The sequence below is a fragment of the Bombina bombina genome, chromosome 4 (genome assembly GCF_027579735.1).
Source record: "Bombina bombina isolate aBomBom1 chromosome 4, aBomBom1.pri, whole genome shotgun sequence".
Classification (NCBI taxonomy): Eukaryota; Metazoa; Chordata; class Amphibia; order Anura; family Bombinatoridae; genus Bombina; species Bombina bombina.
In genome coordinates, this window is record NC_069502.1 from 1070441645 (window position 1) to 1070456879 (window position 15235).

At 36.6% G+C, this 15235-nt stretch overlaps 1 protein-coding gene across 3 annotated transcripts in view; it reads left to right on the top strand.

The window, feature by feature from the left end:
• The window catches only part of FOXN2 (forkhead box N2), a 156991-nt gene extending 143141 nt beyond the window's left edge, over positions 1 to 13850 (top strand). For all 3 annotated transcript variants that reach the window (XM_053712218.1, XM_053712219.1, XM_053712220.1), the window contains one exon: positions 9234 to 13850. In XM_053712218.1, coding sequence (XP_053568193.1) covers positions 9234 to 9754 — 521 coding nt within the window. In that variant the 3' untranslated portion in view covers positions 9755 to 13850. The remainder of the gene's footprint in view (positions 1 to 9233) is intronic.
• Positions 13851 to 15235: the final 1385 nt, after the last annotated feature.

Here is a 15235-nt window from a genome sequence, read left to right on the forward strand (position 1 = left end):
TGGCATTTTAAATCAGTGGAACAGGGATCACTCCCAGTTATCGCAAGTTATCTTCCTGAGTTCTCTTGTAAGGCAATCTCTCTCGTGGTTTGTTCCCCAGCACATTTCTCAGGGAGCATGCTTTGCTCATCCTCTGACTATAATTTCAACAGATGCAAGTCTGTCCGGCTAGAGTACTATATGGGTTTCACGCCTTGCTCAAGGGCATCTTGCGAGGCCTTATAGCTAAAATCTTGGCAAGCAGATATAAAACTAGACTATTTTCCCTTCCTTTTCAAGGAAAAAAAATCTGTTTGGCCCAGGACTAGATGCAATTATTGCCACAATCACTAGAAGCAAAGTATCATTCCTGCCTCCAAGATTAAAAATAAATGAAAATCAAGGGCAATCAGAGGCCTTTAGGATGATTTAATTTCTTTTGGCACTCAGAAAATTAGAAAGTGCCTTCCTCTACCCAACATTCAAGTTCACCCAAAACCTCTTGTAAGAATGCTTCCTGGTCTAAACCCGAATAGGCCAAGAAGCTCTATCCCCTGCGTCAAAATCTACCTAGCAGCATCTAGTGCAAACCAGAATCTTGTAAAGACAGATTTAATTTTTTTTGTGGTGGCTTGAAAAAGATCTGTTGAGGATTGGCAATTGGGCATCATTTCTCAAGCATATCACACTTTCAATCAAATCCCCCCAAGGGGAAGATTCCTCCTGTGTCAAGTCCCTCAAAATCTAGTAAAGGCTTGTGTTAAAGAGTTAGAATCAATGGGAGTCATAGTTCCAGCCTCAGAGCTAAATCCATCTAATCTGTCTGTTGTGCCAAAGAAAGAGGACACACGTCTGCCTATTCTAGTTCTCAATATTTTATTTTTAACAAATATTTAAAAGTTACCACCTTACAGTAATTTATTATAAATGCAAACTGTAATATTATTTTCAATGCTAACCTCAAAATGTTACATTTACCTGTGCAGAGCATCACCAAACGTGGCTGAGATAAAGCAATGGTGATGTTCAGATGTCCAGTTGCCAACCTTGGCCACTTCCATTAAGGCCGGACCTTCTTTCTCAAGGTCTGTTTTTCCATCAGGATCTCAAATCATTAAATTTGAAGGTATGGAAATTGAACGCCTAGTGCTTAATCATAGAGGTTTCTCTGACTCGGTGATTAATACTATGTTACAGGTTTGTAAATCTGTTTCTAGGAATATTTATTATCAAGTTTGGAAGACTTATATTTCATGGTGTTCTTCTCATAAATTCTCCTGGCATTCTTTTAGAATTCCTAGAATTTTACAGTTTCTTCAGGATGGTTTGGATAAAGGTTTGTCTGCAGGTTCCTAAGGCAGTTTTGCAGAATTCATTTAAGTTCTTACCTAAGGTTGTGAATTCTAACAACATTAGTAGAGAAATTGTTGTCCCTTCTTTGTGTCCTAATCCTAAGAATTCTTTGGAGAGATCCTTGCATTCTTTGGATGTGGTAAGAACGTTGAAATATTATGTTGAAGCTACTAAAGATTTCAAGAAGACTTCTAGTCTGTTATCTTTTCTGGTTCTAGGAAAGGTCAGAAGGCTTCTGCCATTTCCTTGGCATCTTGGTTAAAGCTTTTGATTCATCAGGCTTATTTGGAGTCGGGTCAGGCCCCGCCTCAGAGAATTACAGCTCATTCTACTAGATCAGTCTCCACATCGTGGGCTTTTAAGAATGAAGCTTCAGTTGATCAGATTTGCAAAGCCCAAACTTGGTCTTCTTTGCATACATTTACTAAATTCTACCGTTTTTATGTATTTGCTTCTTCGGAAGCAGTTTTTGGTAGAAAAGTTCTTCAGGCAGCTGTTTCAGTTTGATTCCTCTGCTTATTTTAAGTTTTTGTTTTTTCTTTCATGTAATTAGCAAGAGTCCATAAGCTAGTGACGTATGGGATATACATTCCTACCAGGAGGGGCAAAGTTTCCCAAACCTCAAAATGCCTATAAATACACCCCTCACCACACCCACAAATCAGTTTTACAAACTTTGCCTCCTATGGAGGTGGTGAAGTAAGTTTGTGCTAGATTCTACATTGATATGCGCTCCGCAGCAGGTTGGAGCCCGGTTTTCCTCTCAGCGTGCAGTGAATGTCAGAGGGATGTGAGGAGAGTATTGCCTATTTGAATGCAGTGATCTCCTTTTACGGGGTCTATTTCATAGGTTCTCTGTTATCGGTCGTAGAGATTCATCTCTTACCTCCCTTTTCAGATCGACGATATACTCTTTTATATACCATTTCCTCTACTGATTCTCGTTTCAGTACTGGTTTGGCTTTCTACTACATGTAGATGAGTGTCCTGGGGTAATTAAGTCTTATTTTCTGTGACACTCTAAGCTATGATTGGGCACTTTTATATAAAGTTCTAAATATATGTATTCAAACATTTATTTGCCTTGACTCAGGATGTTCAACGTTCCTTATTTCAGACAGTCAGTTTCATATTTGGGATAATGCATATGAATAAATCATTTTTTCTTACCTTAAAATTTGACTTTTCCCTGTGGGCTGTTAGGCTCGCGGGGGCTGAAAATGCTTAATTTTATTGCATCATTCTTGGCGCTGACTTTTTTGGCGCAAACATTTTTTCTGTTTCCGGCGTCATACGTGTCGCCGGAAGTTGCGTCATTTTTGAAGTTTTTTTGCGCCAAAAGGTGTCGGCGTTCCGGATGTGGCGTAATTTTGGCGCCAAAAGCATTTAGGCACCAAATAATGTGGGCGTCTTTTTTTTGGCGCTAAAAAAATATGGGCGTCACTATTGTCTCCACATTATTTAAGTCTCATTATTTTGTGCTTCTGGTTGCTAGAAGCTTGTTCACTGGCATTTTTTCCCATTCCTGAAACTGTCATTTAAGGAATTTGATCAATTTTGCTTTATATGTTGTTTTTTCTATTACATATTGCAAGATGTCCCACGTTGAAGCTGAGTCAGAAGATACTTCTGGAAAATCCCTGCCTGGTGCTGGAGCTACCAATGCTAAGTGTATCTGCTGTAAACTTTTGGTATCTGTTCCTCCAGCTGTTGTTTGTACTGTTTGTCATGACAAAATTGCTAATGCAGATAATATTTCCTTTAGTACTGTTACATTACCTGTTGCTGTTCCGTCAACATCTAATACTCAGAGTGTTCCTGATAACATAAGAGATTTTGTTTCTAAATCCATTAAGAAGGCTATGTCTGTTATTCCTCCTTCTAGTAAACGTAAAAAGTCTTTTAAAACTTCTCATTTTTCAGATGAATTTTTAAATGAACATCATCATTCTGATACTGATATTGGTTCTTCTGATTCAGAGGATTCTGTCTCAGAGGTTGATGCTGATAAATCTTCATATTTATTTAAAATGGAATTTATTCGTTCTTTACTTAAAGAAGTCCTAATTGCATTAGAAATTGAGGATTCTAGTCCTCTTGATACTAAATCTAAACGTTTAGATAAGGTTTTTAAATCTCCTGTAGTTATTCCAGACGTTTTTCCTGTCCCTGGTGCTATTTCTGAAGTAATTTCCAGAGAATGGAATAATTTGGGTAATTCTTTTACTCCTTCTAAACGTTTTAAGCAATTATATCCTGTGCCATCTGACAGATTAGAATTTTGGGACAAAATCCCTAAGGTTGATGGGGCTGTCTCTACTCTTGCTAAGCGTACTACTATTCCTACGGCAGATGGTACTTCCTTTAAGGATCCTTTAGATAGGAAAATTGAATCCTTTCTAAGAAAAGCTTACTTGTGTTCAGGTAATCTTCTTAGACCTGCTATATCTTTAGCGGATGTTGCTGCAGCTTCAACTTTTTGGTTAGAAGCTTTAGCGCAACAAGTAACAGATCATAATTCTCATAGCATTATTATTATTCTTCTACAACATGCTAATAATTTTATTTGTGATGCCATCTTTGATATCATTAGAGTTGATGTCAGGTATATGTCTTTAGCTATTTTAGCTAGAAGAGCTTTGTGGCTTAAAACTTGGAATGCTGATATGTCTTCTAAGTCTACTCTGCTTTCCCTTTCTTTCCAGGGTAATAAATTATTTGGTTCTCAGTTGGATTCTATTATCTCAACTGTTACTGGAGGGAAAGGAACTTTTTTACCACAGGATAAAAAATCTAAAGGTAAATTTAGGTCTAATAATCGTTTTCGTTCCTTTCGTCACAACAAGGAACAAAAGCCTGATCCTTCATCCTCAGGAGCGGTATCAGTTTGGAAACCATCTCCAGTCTGGAATAAATCCAAGCCTTTTAGAAAACCAAAGCCAGCTCCCAAGTCCACATGAAGGTGCGGCCCTCATTCCAGCTCAGCTGGTAGGGGGCAGATTACGTTTTTTCAAAGAAATTTGGTTCAATTCCGTTCACAATCTCTGGATTCAGAACATTGTTTCAAAAGGGTACAGAATTGGCTTCAAGATAAGGCCTCCTGCAAAGAGATTTTTTCTTTCCCGTGTCCCAGTAAACCTAGCGAAGGCTCAAGCATTTCTGAAATGTGTTTCAGATCTAGAGTTGGCTGGAGTAATTATGCCAGTTCCAGTTCTGGAACAGGGGCTGGGGTTTTATTCAAATCTCTTCATTGTACCAAAGAAGGAGAATTCCTTCAGACCAGTTCTGGATCTAAAAATATTGAATCGTTATGTAAGGATACCAACATTCAAAATGGTAACTGTAAGGACTATCCTGCCTTTTGTTCAGCAAGAGCATTATATGTCCACAATAGATTTACAGGATGCATATCTGCATATTCCGATTCATCCAGATCACTATCAGTTTCTGAGATTCTCTTTCCTAGACAAGCATTACCAGTTTGTGGCTCTACCATTTGGCCTAGCTACAGCCCCAAGAATTTTTACAAAGGTTCTCAGTGCCCTTCTGTCTGTAATCAGAGAACAGGGTATTGTGGTATTTCCTTATTTGGACGATATCTTGGTACTTGCTCAGTCTTCACATTTAGCAGAATCTCATACGAATCGACTTGTGTTGTTTCTTCAAGATCATGGTTGGAGGATCAATTTACCAAAAAGTTCATTGATTCCTCAGACAAGGGTAACCTTTTTAGGTTTTCAGATAGATTCAGTGTCCATGACTCTGTCTTTGACAGACAAGAGACGTCTAAAGTTGATATCAGCTTGTCGAAACCTTCAGTCACAATCATTCCCTTCGGTAGCTTTATGCATGGAAATTCTAGGTCTTATGACTGCAGCATCGGACGCGATCCCCTTTGCTCGTTTTCACATGCGACCTCTTCAGCTCTGTATGCTGAACCAGTGGTGCAGGGATTACACAAAGATATCTCAATTAATATCTTTAACACCGATTGTACGACACTCTCTGATGTGGTGGACAGATCACCATCGTTTAGTTCAGGGGGCTTCTTTTGTTCTTCCGACCTGGACTGTAATTTCAACAGATGCAAGTCTGACAGGTTGGGGAGCTGTTTGGGGGTCTCTGACAGCACAAGGGGTTTGGGAATCTCAGGAGGTGAGATTACCGATCAATATTTTGGAACTCCGTGCAATTTTCAGAGCTCTTCAGTCATGGCCTCTTCTAAAGAGAGAATCGTTCATTTGTTTTCAGACAGACAATGTCACAACTGTGGCATAGATCAATCATCAAGGAGGGACTCACAGTCCTCTGGCTATGAAAGAAGTATCTCGAATTCTGGTATGGGCGGAATCCAGCTCCTGTCTAGTTTCTGCGGTTCATATCCCAGGTATAGACAATTGGGAAGCGGATTATCTCAGCCGCCAAACGTTACATCCGGGCGAATGGTCTCTTCACCCAGAGGTATTTCTTCAGATTGTTCAAATGTGGGGACTTCCAGAAATAGATCTGATGGCCTCTCATCTAAACAAGAAACTTCCCAGGTATCTGTCCAGATCCAGGGATCCTCAAGCGGAAGCAGTGGATGCATTGTCACTTCCTTGGAAGTATCATCCTGCCTATATCTTTCCGCCTCTAGTTCTTCTTCCAAGAGTAATCTCCAAGATTCTGAAGGAATGCTCGTTTGTTCTGCTGGTAGCTCCAGCATGGCCTCACAGGTTTTGGTATGCGGATCTTGTCCGGATGGCCTCTTGCCAACCGTGGACTCTTCCGTTAAGACCAGACCTTTTGTCGCAAGGTCCTTTTTTCCATCAGGATCTCAAATCCTTAAATTTAAAGGTATGGAGATTGAACGCTTGATTCTTAGTCAAAGAGGTTTCTCTGACTCTGTGATTAATACTATGTTACAGGCTCGTAAATCTGTATCTAGGGAGATATATTATAGAGTCTGGAAGACTTATATTTCTTGGTGTCTTTCTCATCATTTTTCCTGGCATTCTTTTAGAATTCTGAGAATTTTACAATTTCTTCAGGATGGTTTGGATAAAGGTTTGTCTGCAAGTTCCTTGAAAGGACAAATCTCTGCTCTTTCTGTTCTTTTTCACAGAAAGATTGCTAATCTTCCTTATATTCATTGTTTTGTACAAGCTTTGGTTCGTATAAAACCTGTCATTAAGTCAATTTCTCCTCCTTGGAGTTTGAATTTGGTTCTGGGGGCTCTTCAAGCTCCTCCGTTTGAACCTATGCATTCTTTGGACATCAAATTACTTTCTTGGAAAGTTTTGTTCCTTTTGGCTATCTCTTCTGCCAGACGAGTTTCTGAATTATCTGCTCTTTCTTGTGAGTCTCCTTTTCTGATTTTTCATCAGGATAAGGCGGTGTTGCGAACTTCTTCTTTTAAATTTTTACCTAAGGTTGTGAATTCTAACAACATTAGTAGAGAAATTGTGGTTCCTTCATTGTGTCCTAATCCTAAGAATTCTAAGGAGAGATCATTGCATTCTTTGGATGTTGTTAGAGCTTTGAAATATTATGTTGAAGCTACTAAGAATTTCCGAAAGACTTCTAGTCTATTTGTTATCTTTTCCGGTTCTAGGAAAGGTCAGAAGGCCTCTGCCATTTCCTTGGCATCTTGGTTGAAATCTTTAATTCATCATGCTTATGTCGAGTCGGGTAAAACTCCGCCTCAAAGGATTACAGCTCATTCTACTAGGTCAGTTTCTACTTCCTGGGCGTTTAGGAATGAAGCTTCGGTTGATCAGATTTGCAAAGCAGCAACTTGGTCTTCTTTGCATACTTTTACTAAATTCTACCATTTTGATGTGTTTTCTTCTTCTGAAGCTGTTTTTGGTAGAAAAGTACTTCAGGCAGCTGTTTCAGTTTGAATCTAATGCTTATAATTTAAACTTTATTTTGGGTGTGGATTATTTTTCAGCGGAATTGGCTGTCTTTATTTTTATCCCTCCCTCTCTAGTGACTCTTGCGTGGAAAGATCCACATCTTTGGTAGTCATTATCCCATACGTCACTAGCTCATGGACTCTTGCTAATTACATGAAAGAAAACATAATTTATGTAAGAACTTGCCTGATAAATTCATTTCTTTCATATTAGCAAGAGTCCATGAGGCTCACCCTTTTTTGTGGTGGTTATGATTTTTTTGTATAAAGCACAATTATTCCAATTCCTTTCGCACTTTTTTCTTATCACCCCACTTCTTGGCTATTCGTTAAACTGATTTGTGGGTGTGGTGAGGGGTGTATTTATAGGCATTTTGAGGTTTGGGAAACTTTGCCCCTCCTGGTAGGAATGTATATCCCATACGTCACTAGCTCATGGACTCTTGTTAATATGAAAGAAATGAATTTATCAGGTAAGTTCTTACATAAATTATGTTTTTTTCTTTCATTTACGAGAAAAACTTATTTTTTTGGTTGTGGATTTAATTTTCTCAGCGGAAAATGGCTGTTTTATCCCTCCCTTTCTAGTGACACTTGTTTGGAGTTCCACATCTCACCCCTCACGTGGTGAGGGGTGTATTTATAGGCATTTTGAGGTTTGGGAAACTTTTCCCCTCCTGGTAGGATTGTATATCCCATACGTCACTAGCTCATGGACTCTTGCCAATATGAAAGAAATTAATTTATCAGGTAAGTTCTTACATAAATTATGTTTTTTTATTATCAGACAAGGCAGTCCTTCGAGCACTATTCCTTTTTGTATCTACAGATACTATCAACAAAAAATTGTGGTTCCTTCTTTTTGCCCAACTCTTAAGAATTCTAAGGAGCATCTTCCTCACAACCTTGATTTTGTGAGGAGACTCAAATTTTATGTTGAGGCCACACAAAAATAGCCATTCTTCTTTGATTATCCCTTTTTTTTTTTTTTTTTTTTTTTTGCATCTCATAAGGTGTTACAGCTATTGCCTTACTCACTTGTCTCAAAGCTTTAGTTTGCAAGGTATATTTGGTCATTGGGAAGACTACACACACCCTGAACACATTACTGCTCATTCCACTAGTTCAGTTGCTACTTATTGGGCTTTTCATCATGAACCTTCTATAGATAAAATTTGCAAGGTGGCTACTTACTCCTCTCTTCACACTTTTACTACATTTTACCATTTTAATGTGTATTCCTCTTTTGAGGCTGCGTTTAGCAGAAAAAGAACTATGCATTGCAGAGCCTGATCAGTAACGTAAATGCATTAACTGTATTGCCCCTGAACATTGTGGTCTTGTGGTCATTGCTTGGGTAGTAAGATCCCACATGTCATGAGCCTGTGAACTCTCACCATCTTATGAAAAAAAACTAAATATATTCTTAACTGATAAATTAATTTATTTCATGATGGCGAGAGTCCACAAGTCGCACCCTGTTTTGTATACATTTGATGGTGGAACTTGTTTTGCAATTCAATTGGCCCGCTTTGACTTTCCTGCTTTCTAGTTTCCTTTCATCTACTTGGCCATCTGTACGACTGAGTGATTCTGGGAGGGGAGGAATTAAAGCTTTTATATGCATGTGATGTTTTTACCTCCTAATGGACTGGAATGTAATACCACATGTTGTGATCTCGTGGACTCACCATCGTGTGAGAATTTTGTTTTTCGTCTTTTAAAAGCACACACAAAGCCCTGTAAGTTTAGATTTTTTTTTAAATGTATGATTTTCCTAAATAAATTATTTCTCTTACCGAGGCATAACCCTCTCTACCAATAAAGGTATAGGAGTTGTCCTTATCAGCTATTGAGCATTATTAGGATGTAGACATCTGATACTGCAGTATTAGTTTTATTTTAAATCTGTACCTATGAATTCCTATGCAAAAAAAGTGCTGCTCTTATAAAATGTTTGCGTTCAATATCAATTCAATTAAATTTCTGTTTTTCTTTATTTTAGGTCAGAAACCTCAGCCTCTCAAAGTGGTGTTGCCTAAGAAGCGCAGCTATGCTAGTGCATTCAAACACCATGCTTCTCTATCCCTTCAAGAAAATGATTCTGCAGTTATTAACATTGATCCAAAGGAAGATCACAACTATAGTGCTAGTGGTACAGACTCCCAGCGATGTGACTCCCGGTCCAGTGTGTCTTCCCTGTCCTCTGTCGATGAGGTGTATGAATTCATCCCAAAGAACAGCCGGGCAGGAAGTGATGGCAGTGAAGGTTTCCACAGCGAGGATGATACAGATATTGACTGTGAAGACAACACGCTTGGAGATAGTGGCTATACATCCCAGCCATGTGAAGATACCTCCAGCAAAGATTTGCAAATCAAAAAACAACGGAAAGAAGCATGTCAAGATATTGATGATGAGCTAAAAGAAGCTGCTGGTTCCTTGCTCCATCTGGCTGGCATACGCACATGCCTGGATTCACTTTTAAAAACTGCTAAAGCCCATTCCCAGAAGCATAGAAAATAGCGAAATGGCCAGCCTACCCAATTTGTTTTGTTTTCCCCCCATCCTCTTCTCCAGCGTGGCAATACTCTTCAACTATGGTTCTTCAAGCAGGAGATCAAAGCCATAAATAACTTGAGGCTTATTTTTTGTAGCTAGTTCAGCCTATTTTCCCTCCCTAATATTACTGCCTTAGGAAAATTTACAGAATTGTTTTCATTGCAGCCTGGAATCTACAATATGCTAATGACCCTTAATAAGATGTTTGCCTCATCCAAATGTAATCTTTTTAAGCAAAATGAGGTTTTCAATTGTAATTTAACCCTGCATGAAGGCTGCTTCCTTGCATTACTATTTTTTGCAAACCAATGACATAAAATGGACTGCTGAATGCACATTTATGCCATAATCCGATAAAGTGATAAAAATAGCAGTGTTAGTGATACATTTGCCAACTATTTATATTAAAAAAAAAAAAAAGAAAGAAAAAAATATAATATGGTGCATAATGCACAAAAGAAATGTAATATTTGTAAACAAGTTAGTTTTTATTTTATCCCTTTCTTCCCATAATGTTTTATTTTTCGTGCTTGGACTATAAAATGGTTTTATTATAAACACAACCAGCTACAGTCACTGCGATCTTATAATCCTGTTACTGACCTTCATGCATATAGGAAAAAGTGTGCTTGTGCTCCCTGAAAGGACACACATTTGTGTATTATTTACTTATAAACACATCCCTGGCATTTCATATATTATATCAACTCAGGTCTGGTCTGTTGCTATGCTATACCTTTTGTGAAATGTAGTGTAAAATAATTGCATGTTAGTTATAATATGGTTTTTAATAGTGCATACCATTGAAAGATTAAGAAAAATTTAAACTTCAAATCTTTATTTTTAAAGTAAGCACTTAAATAAGATACGTTTTGATTAAAATGAATAATTGCTCCCCGAAAGAAGCAAACATAATGACGGCGCTTTACCTTTAAGAATCTACATATGTCAATGTCCTCTTAAGAGAGAACAGTATATTCCTTACCAACAAAGTTCAAAACTGTAAAATAAATGTGATAAAACATCTTTTTTTAGATGTTATCTAATCTACAGGATTTGTGAAATTACATTTAGCTACACACTGTAACCAATCTGCTTGATAAACATAGGCACTTAGTACTGCAATATTTATGCCGTAAGTATAGGAAAGCCGTGAATACTTTTGGATCTATAATATATTTGCATTTTGTAATCTGATTATCTCACTTTTCAGGTAACTAATTTTTCAGTCACTGCCGTAAATTTATTACATTGGTTATAGCTAGTTCTTTGTATTTTTTTTAATCCGTACTTTTATTTTTCCTCTGCCATGTTTGATCCAGAACAAACTGTATTTCATAAAGTGTAAATTCTCATATTCAGTAGTCTGTTGCAGCTAGGTTTAAAGGGACACTGAACCCAAATGTTTTTTTTCTTTCGTGATTCAGATAGAGCATGCAATTTTAAGCAACTTTCTAATTTACCCTTATTATCAATTTTTCTTCATTCTCTTGGTATTTTTATTTGAAAAGCAAGAATGTAAGTTTAGATGCCGGCACATTTTTGGTTAACAACCTGGGTTGTTCTTGCTCATTAGTGGATAAATTCACCCACCATTAAACAAGTGCTGTCCAGGGTACTGAACCAAAAATTGTCTGGCTCCTTAGCCTAGATGCCTTCTTTATCAAATAAAGATAGCAAGAGAATGAAGAAAAATTAATAGGAGTTAATTAGAAAGTTACTTAAAATTGCATTTTCTATCTCAATCACGAAAGAAAAAATGTGGGTTCAGTGTCCCTTTAAAGGTTGTGGTGCCTTTTAGATTGTATGCATTTGATGTTTCGTATAAGCAAACCTAATCACAAAGTACCTCAAATAAATGCTTTTAGAAATAGGAAGTAATCTGCATTCTGCTTGTTAGTGAAGCTGCATGAGAATTGTTACATTAATCACATTTTAATCTGCCCTGTGGAACATAAACATTTCCATTTGCTGGTCCCTTGCATATAAGTGCGTTCTTATAGCCTTAGTACAGCATATACTAAAATGTATGAAGTTTGGTTATGAACGTTAGCTATTTTTTCCCTTAGATCTTCATATGTGTTTATCTTATATCATGTAACATCAATCGCTGTTTTGTGAGCAAACTCCCCCTTCCATACTAAGCCTATGCTTGGGAAATATCATGTGCTTCCTGTTTTATGTTACATCTTATGTAACTTTAGCACAGACAGTTCTTCTGTCTACCACTCCGTTTTTCTTTGCATTTTTTTCATACACAGTATAAACAAATTGATATTTTGTTCGGTGACTAATAATTTAGTGGGCATGGATTAAACTATTTGGATAGTTTATAATGTGTATAAAACATTCATTCACGTAAAAAATTGAGAGTGTACCCTATTTTGAGTTAAGCATTTGACTCCCTTACTATTTGAGTGCCTGTTTATCCTGAAATTGAACTGTGAGCAGTTTACAGTCACATTTGGTTGTATTTTATTTGTGTGTGTTTATGCAGTTATTCTCTCAAATTACTATCACTGGGATGTGTGTCTTAAAAGAAGCGCCACTATTGAAGTAGAAGCTAATGATATAAACTGAAGAAGGAAGCTACTGTTATTTCTATTCACTTTCTTTAAACATTGCATTCTGGTAGGCTGGCTCCCACTGACGCTGTAGTTTGCCCCTTAAACCGACAGTAAAGACAAAATTAAACTTTTATGATTCAGATAGATTATGCAGTTTTTAACAACTTTCTATTTGCCTTTTATAATCAAAATCACTTTGTTTGTTTGGTATCCTTTGTGAAATAGTAAACCTAAGTAGGGTCTTAGGAGCTCAGGAGCGTGCAAGTGTCTTTAGCAGTCTATGGGAGCAGCGTTTGTAGCACTGTTACACTGCTGTCATAGATACCAAAAGAACCAAGCTAATTTGATAATAGAAGTAAATTTGGAAAGTTGTTTAAAATTGCATGCTACAGCAAGTTAATTTATACACACAGATTCATTTTCAGACTTATTTTGTTATACTGTTTTATGAATATGTATCATAAAATGCAAAGCCATCATTTTAAGTAAAGCTACACAGCAAAACTTTCCTTATACCAGCTGTGTAAAAATGATATCTTTACTAATAAATGTTTGTTGCCTTACTTAAAGGTTACTACATGATGCTAGTCTCTGATGTTTGCAGATATGCCATTTCCCTTCTTTGTGCCTATGGTAGGTCTGAATTCTTAAAGGGCCATTATAGTTTTAAATTGCATGCTCTAACCCTTTTGCGGGAGTTAAACACATAGCATTACGGTGTCACTAGTGTTAAAATGACATGCTAGAGCAGAGTAGAGCATGTCATTTTAATACTGTAATGGCCTTTAAAATAAAAAGTGGATTCATACTACTGGAATGCAACTAATGTAATTCTTAATACCTATGTCCTGGTGGTGGCAGCGTCTTTTTTTTTTATTTTTTTTTTATTTTTTTATTAGGTGCTTCTAATAGATTTGCCCTATTTTGATATTTACCTTTGCTTCATTCTCAGAATGTTCTCCTCTTTCTTCTAAATCTTTTACAACTGCACATACTAGTCACACAATCAACTGATCTGTTGATTGGCCGATCTGCACACATTATTTTCTAGAGGAGGCACAGATACAAGTTTTCTTTGGTGCATAACCCTTTTAAAAGGGTTAACACATAGGCAGAAGAGGATATTTAAAACCATTATAATAAACCACTCCAATGTAATGGAGCACTTTAATTTGTTTGGTTATGATGGGGGGGTTTAAGCCATATTTCCTGTCATTTTAAATTTAAAGAATATTTTAATTCCCTCTTGGATGAGACATTGTTTACTTCCTTACCAATTCCTTTATTGTTCCCTCATAATCTCTCTCCTGACCACACCATCCTCTCCGTACATACCCTCCTCTTATTCCGCTAATGAAGATTTACTTTGATGAAGCACTCAGTGCTAGAGAAGTTCTTTAACGCAATCTTAGTTTGGAGTTAGCCTTTGTAGACTACCAATAAATGCATTAACAAGTTATAATTATTTCCAGAAGTACCAGTATCTAAGAATATTTCTGTATATAACACTTCTCATATTTCTGATTTCGCTATTTTCATACATTTTTGTAATGGGCAAACTAGACTATTATAGTCATCAGCTTTGAAAAGAATAGTTAAATATGATTTATAGCAGTCAATGGTGACCTATCTTCAAGTCTTTGTAGTTGCTTTGTTACTTTAACCCCTTAAGGACCAGCGACGTACCTTGTATGTCGCTGGCCTTTTTTTGGGACTTGATTGTTTTATAGCGCGGTCTTGCTACCAGCGTTGAGACTGCTCTATTCCACAAAGCCTGCTGGAGGGAGTGCATTAATAGTGTGTTCTTGCTAGATTTGTGCTATTATGTCCTGAAAAAACCCTTAACGACCAGTGACATACAGGGTACATTGTGGTCATTAAGGGGATATAAAATGTTTCTCTTTTGCCCAAAGTGATTTAATTGTATTGCTTCATCATTTGGTTCAGAATCATCTAGTGATTGGTTGCTTGTTTCTTCAGAGTCTGGTCATTATATTTTGTGTAATATGTAAATGTCAAGTTTCTTTTATCCCTATGTAATATTTTTGCTCAGTTTAAGATGTGCAAGTCAGTCTTTGTTTACTGCTTTAAATTATGGAATTTCTCCAGCTATGATTACATAAAAATAGCATGTAATAAGTGAACTATATAACATCATTACTCATTTGTGAAGATGACAATTTGTCTAACAGTAAATCTGTTGGTGGAGTATAAAACATCATTTAAACATACTTTTATATTTGCCACATTTAATCGCCATGAATCCTACATTTTCCACTACAATGTACTGCTTATTCCTACAAATAATGTCTGTGCATGTATATAGTATAAGTAGCGTAATGGAGGATTAACCATATGTAAATGATTTGGAAATTGATAATATTCAGTAATGTATTAAATAATTTGGAACCATTTGTTAAATTAACCACTATTTTTTCTAGTATAAGAAATTTTCATCTAAATCTGAATTTATTTTTTTTCTTCAGGGATGTAAAAATAATTGTTCCAATCCAGAAAAAACAAACAGATTATGCTATTTGCTTATCGGAATCCTCACTTTTCCATGATCAGTGCAGAGTGTAATTAATAAGGTTGTGATTTAGGACATTACATGTACCATTTTACATTCAAGGCTTTGGTTAAGAAAAAAACAATGTATGCTAAATATTTATTCAAAAATTGTGTTTTGACTCTTAAACCTGAAAATGTGCAACCCTCCTTTTTAGAAGGCTGGGGATAAAGCATTGTTTATAATGTACTTCTTTATTATTTACTGCCAGTGCCATTATTTCTGTTTTACATGTTATTTTAAATCTAAAATAAGTGCTTAAATTAACAAAAACAAGTATTATGTTGCCATCCTATAGTGATATACACC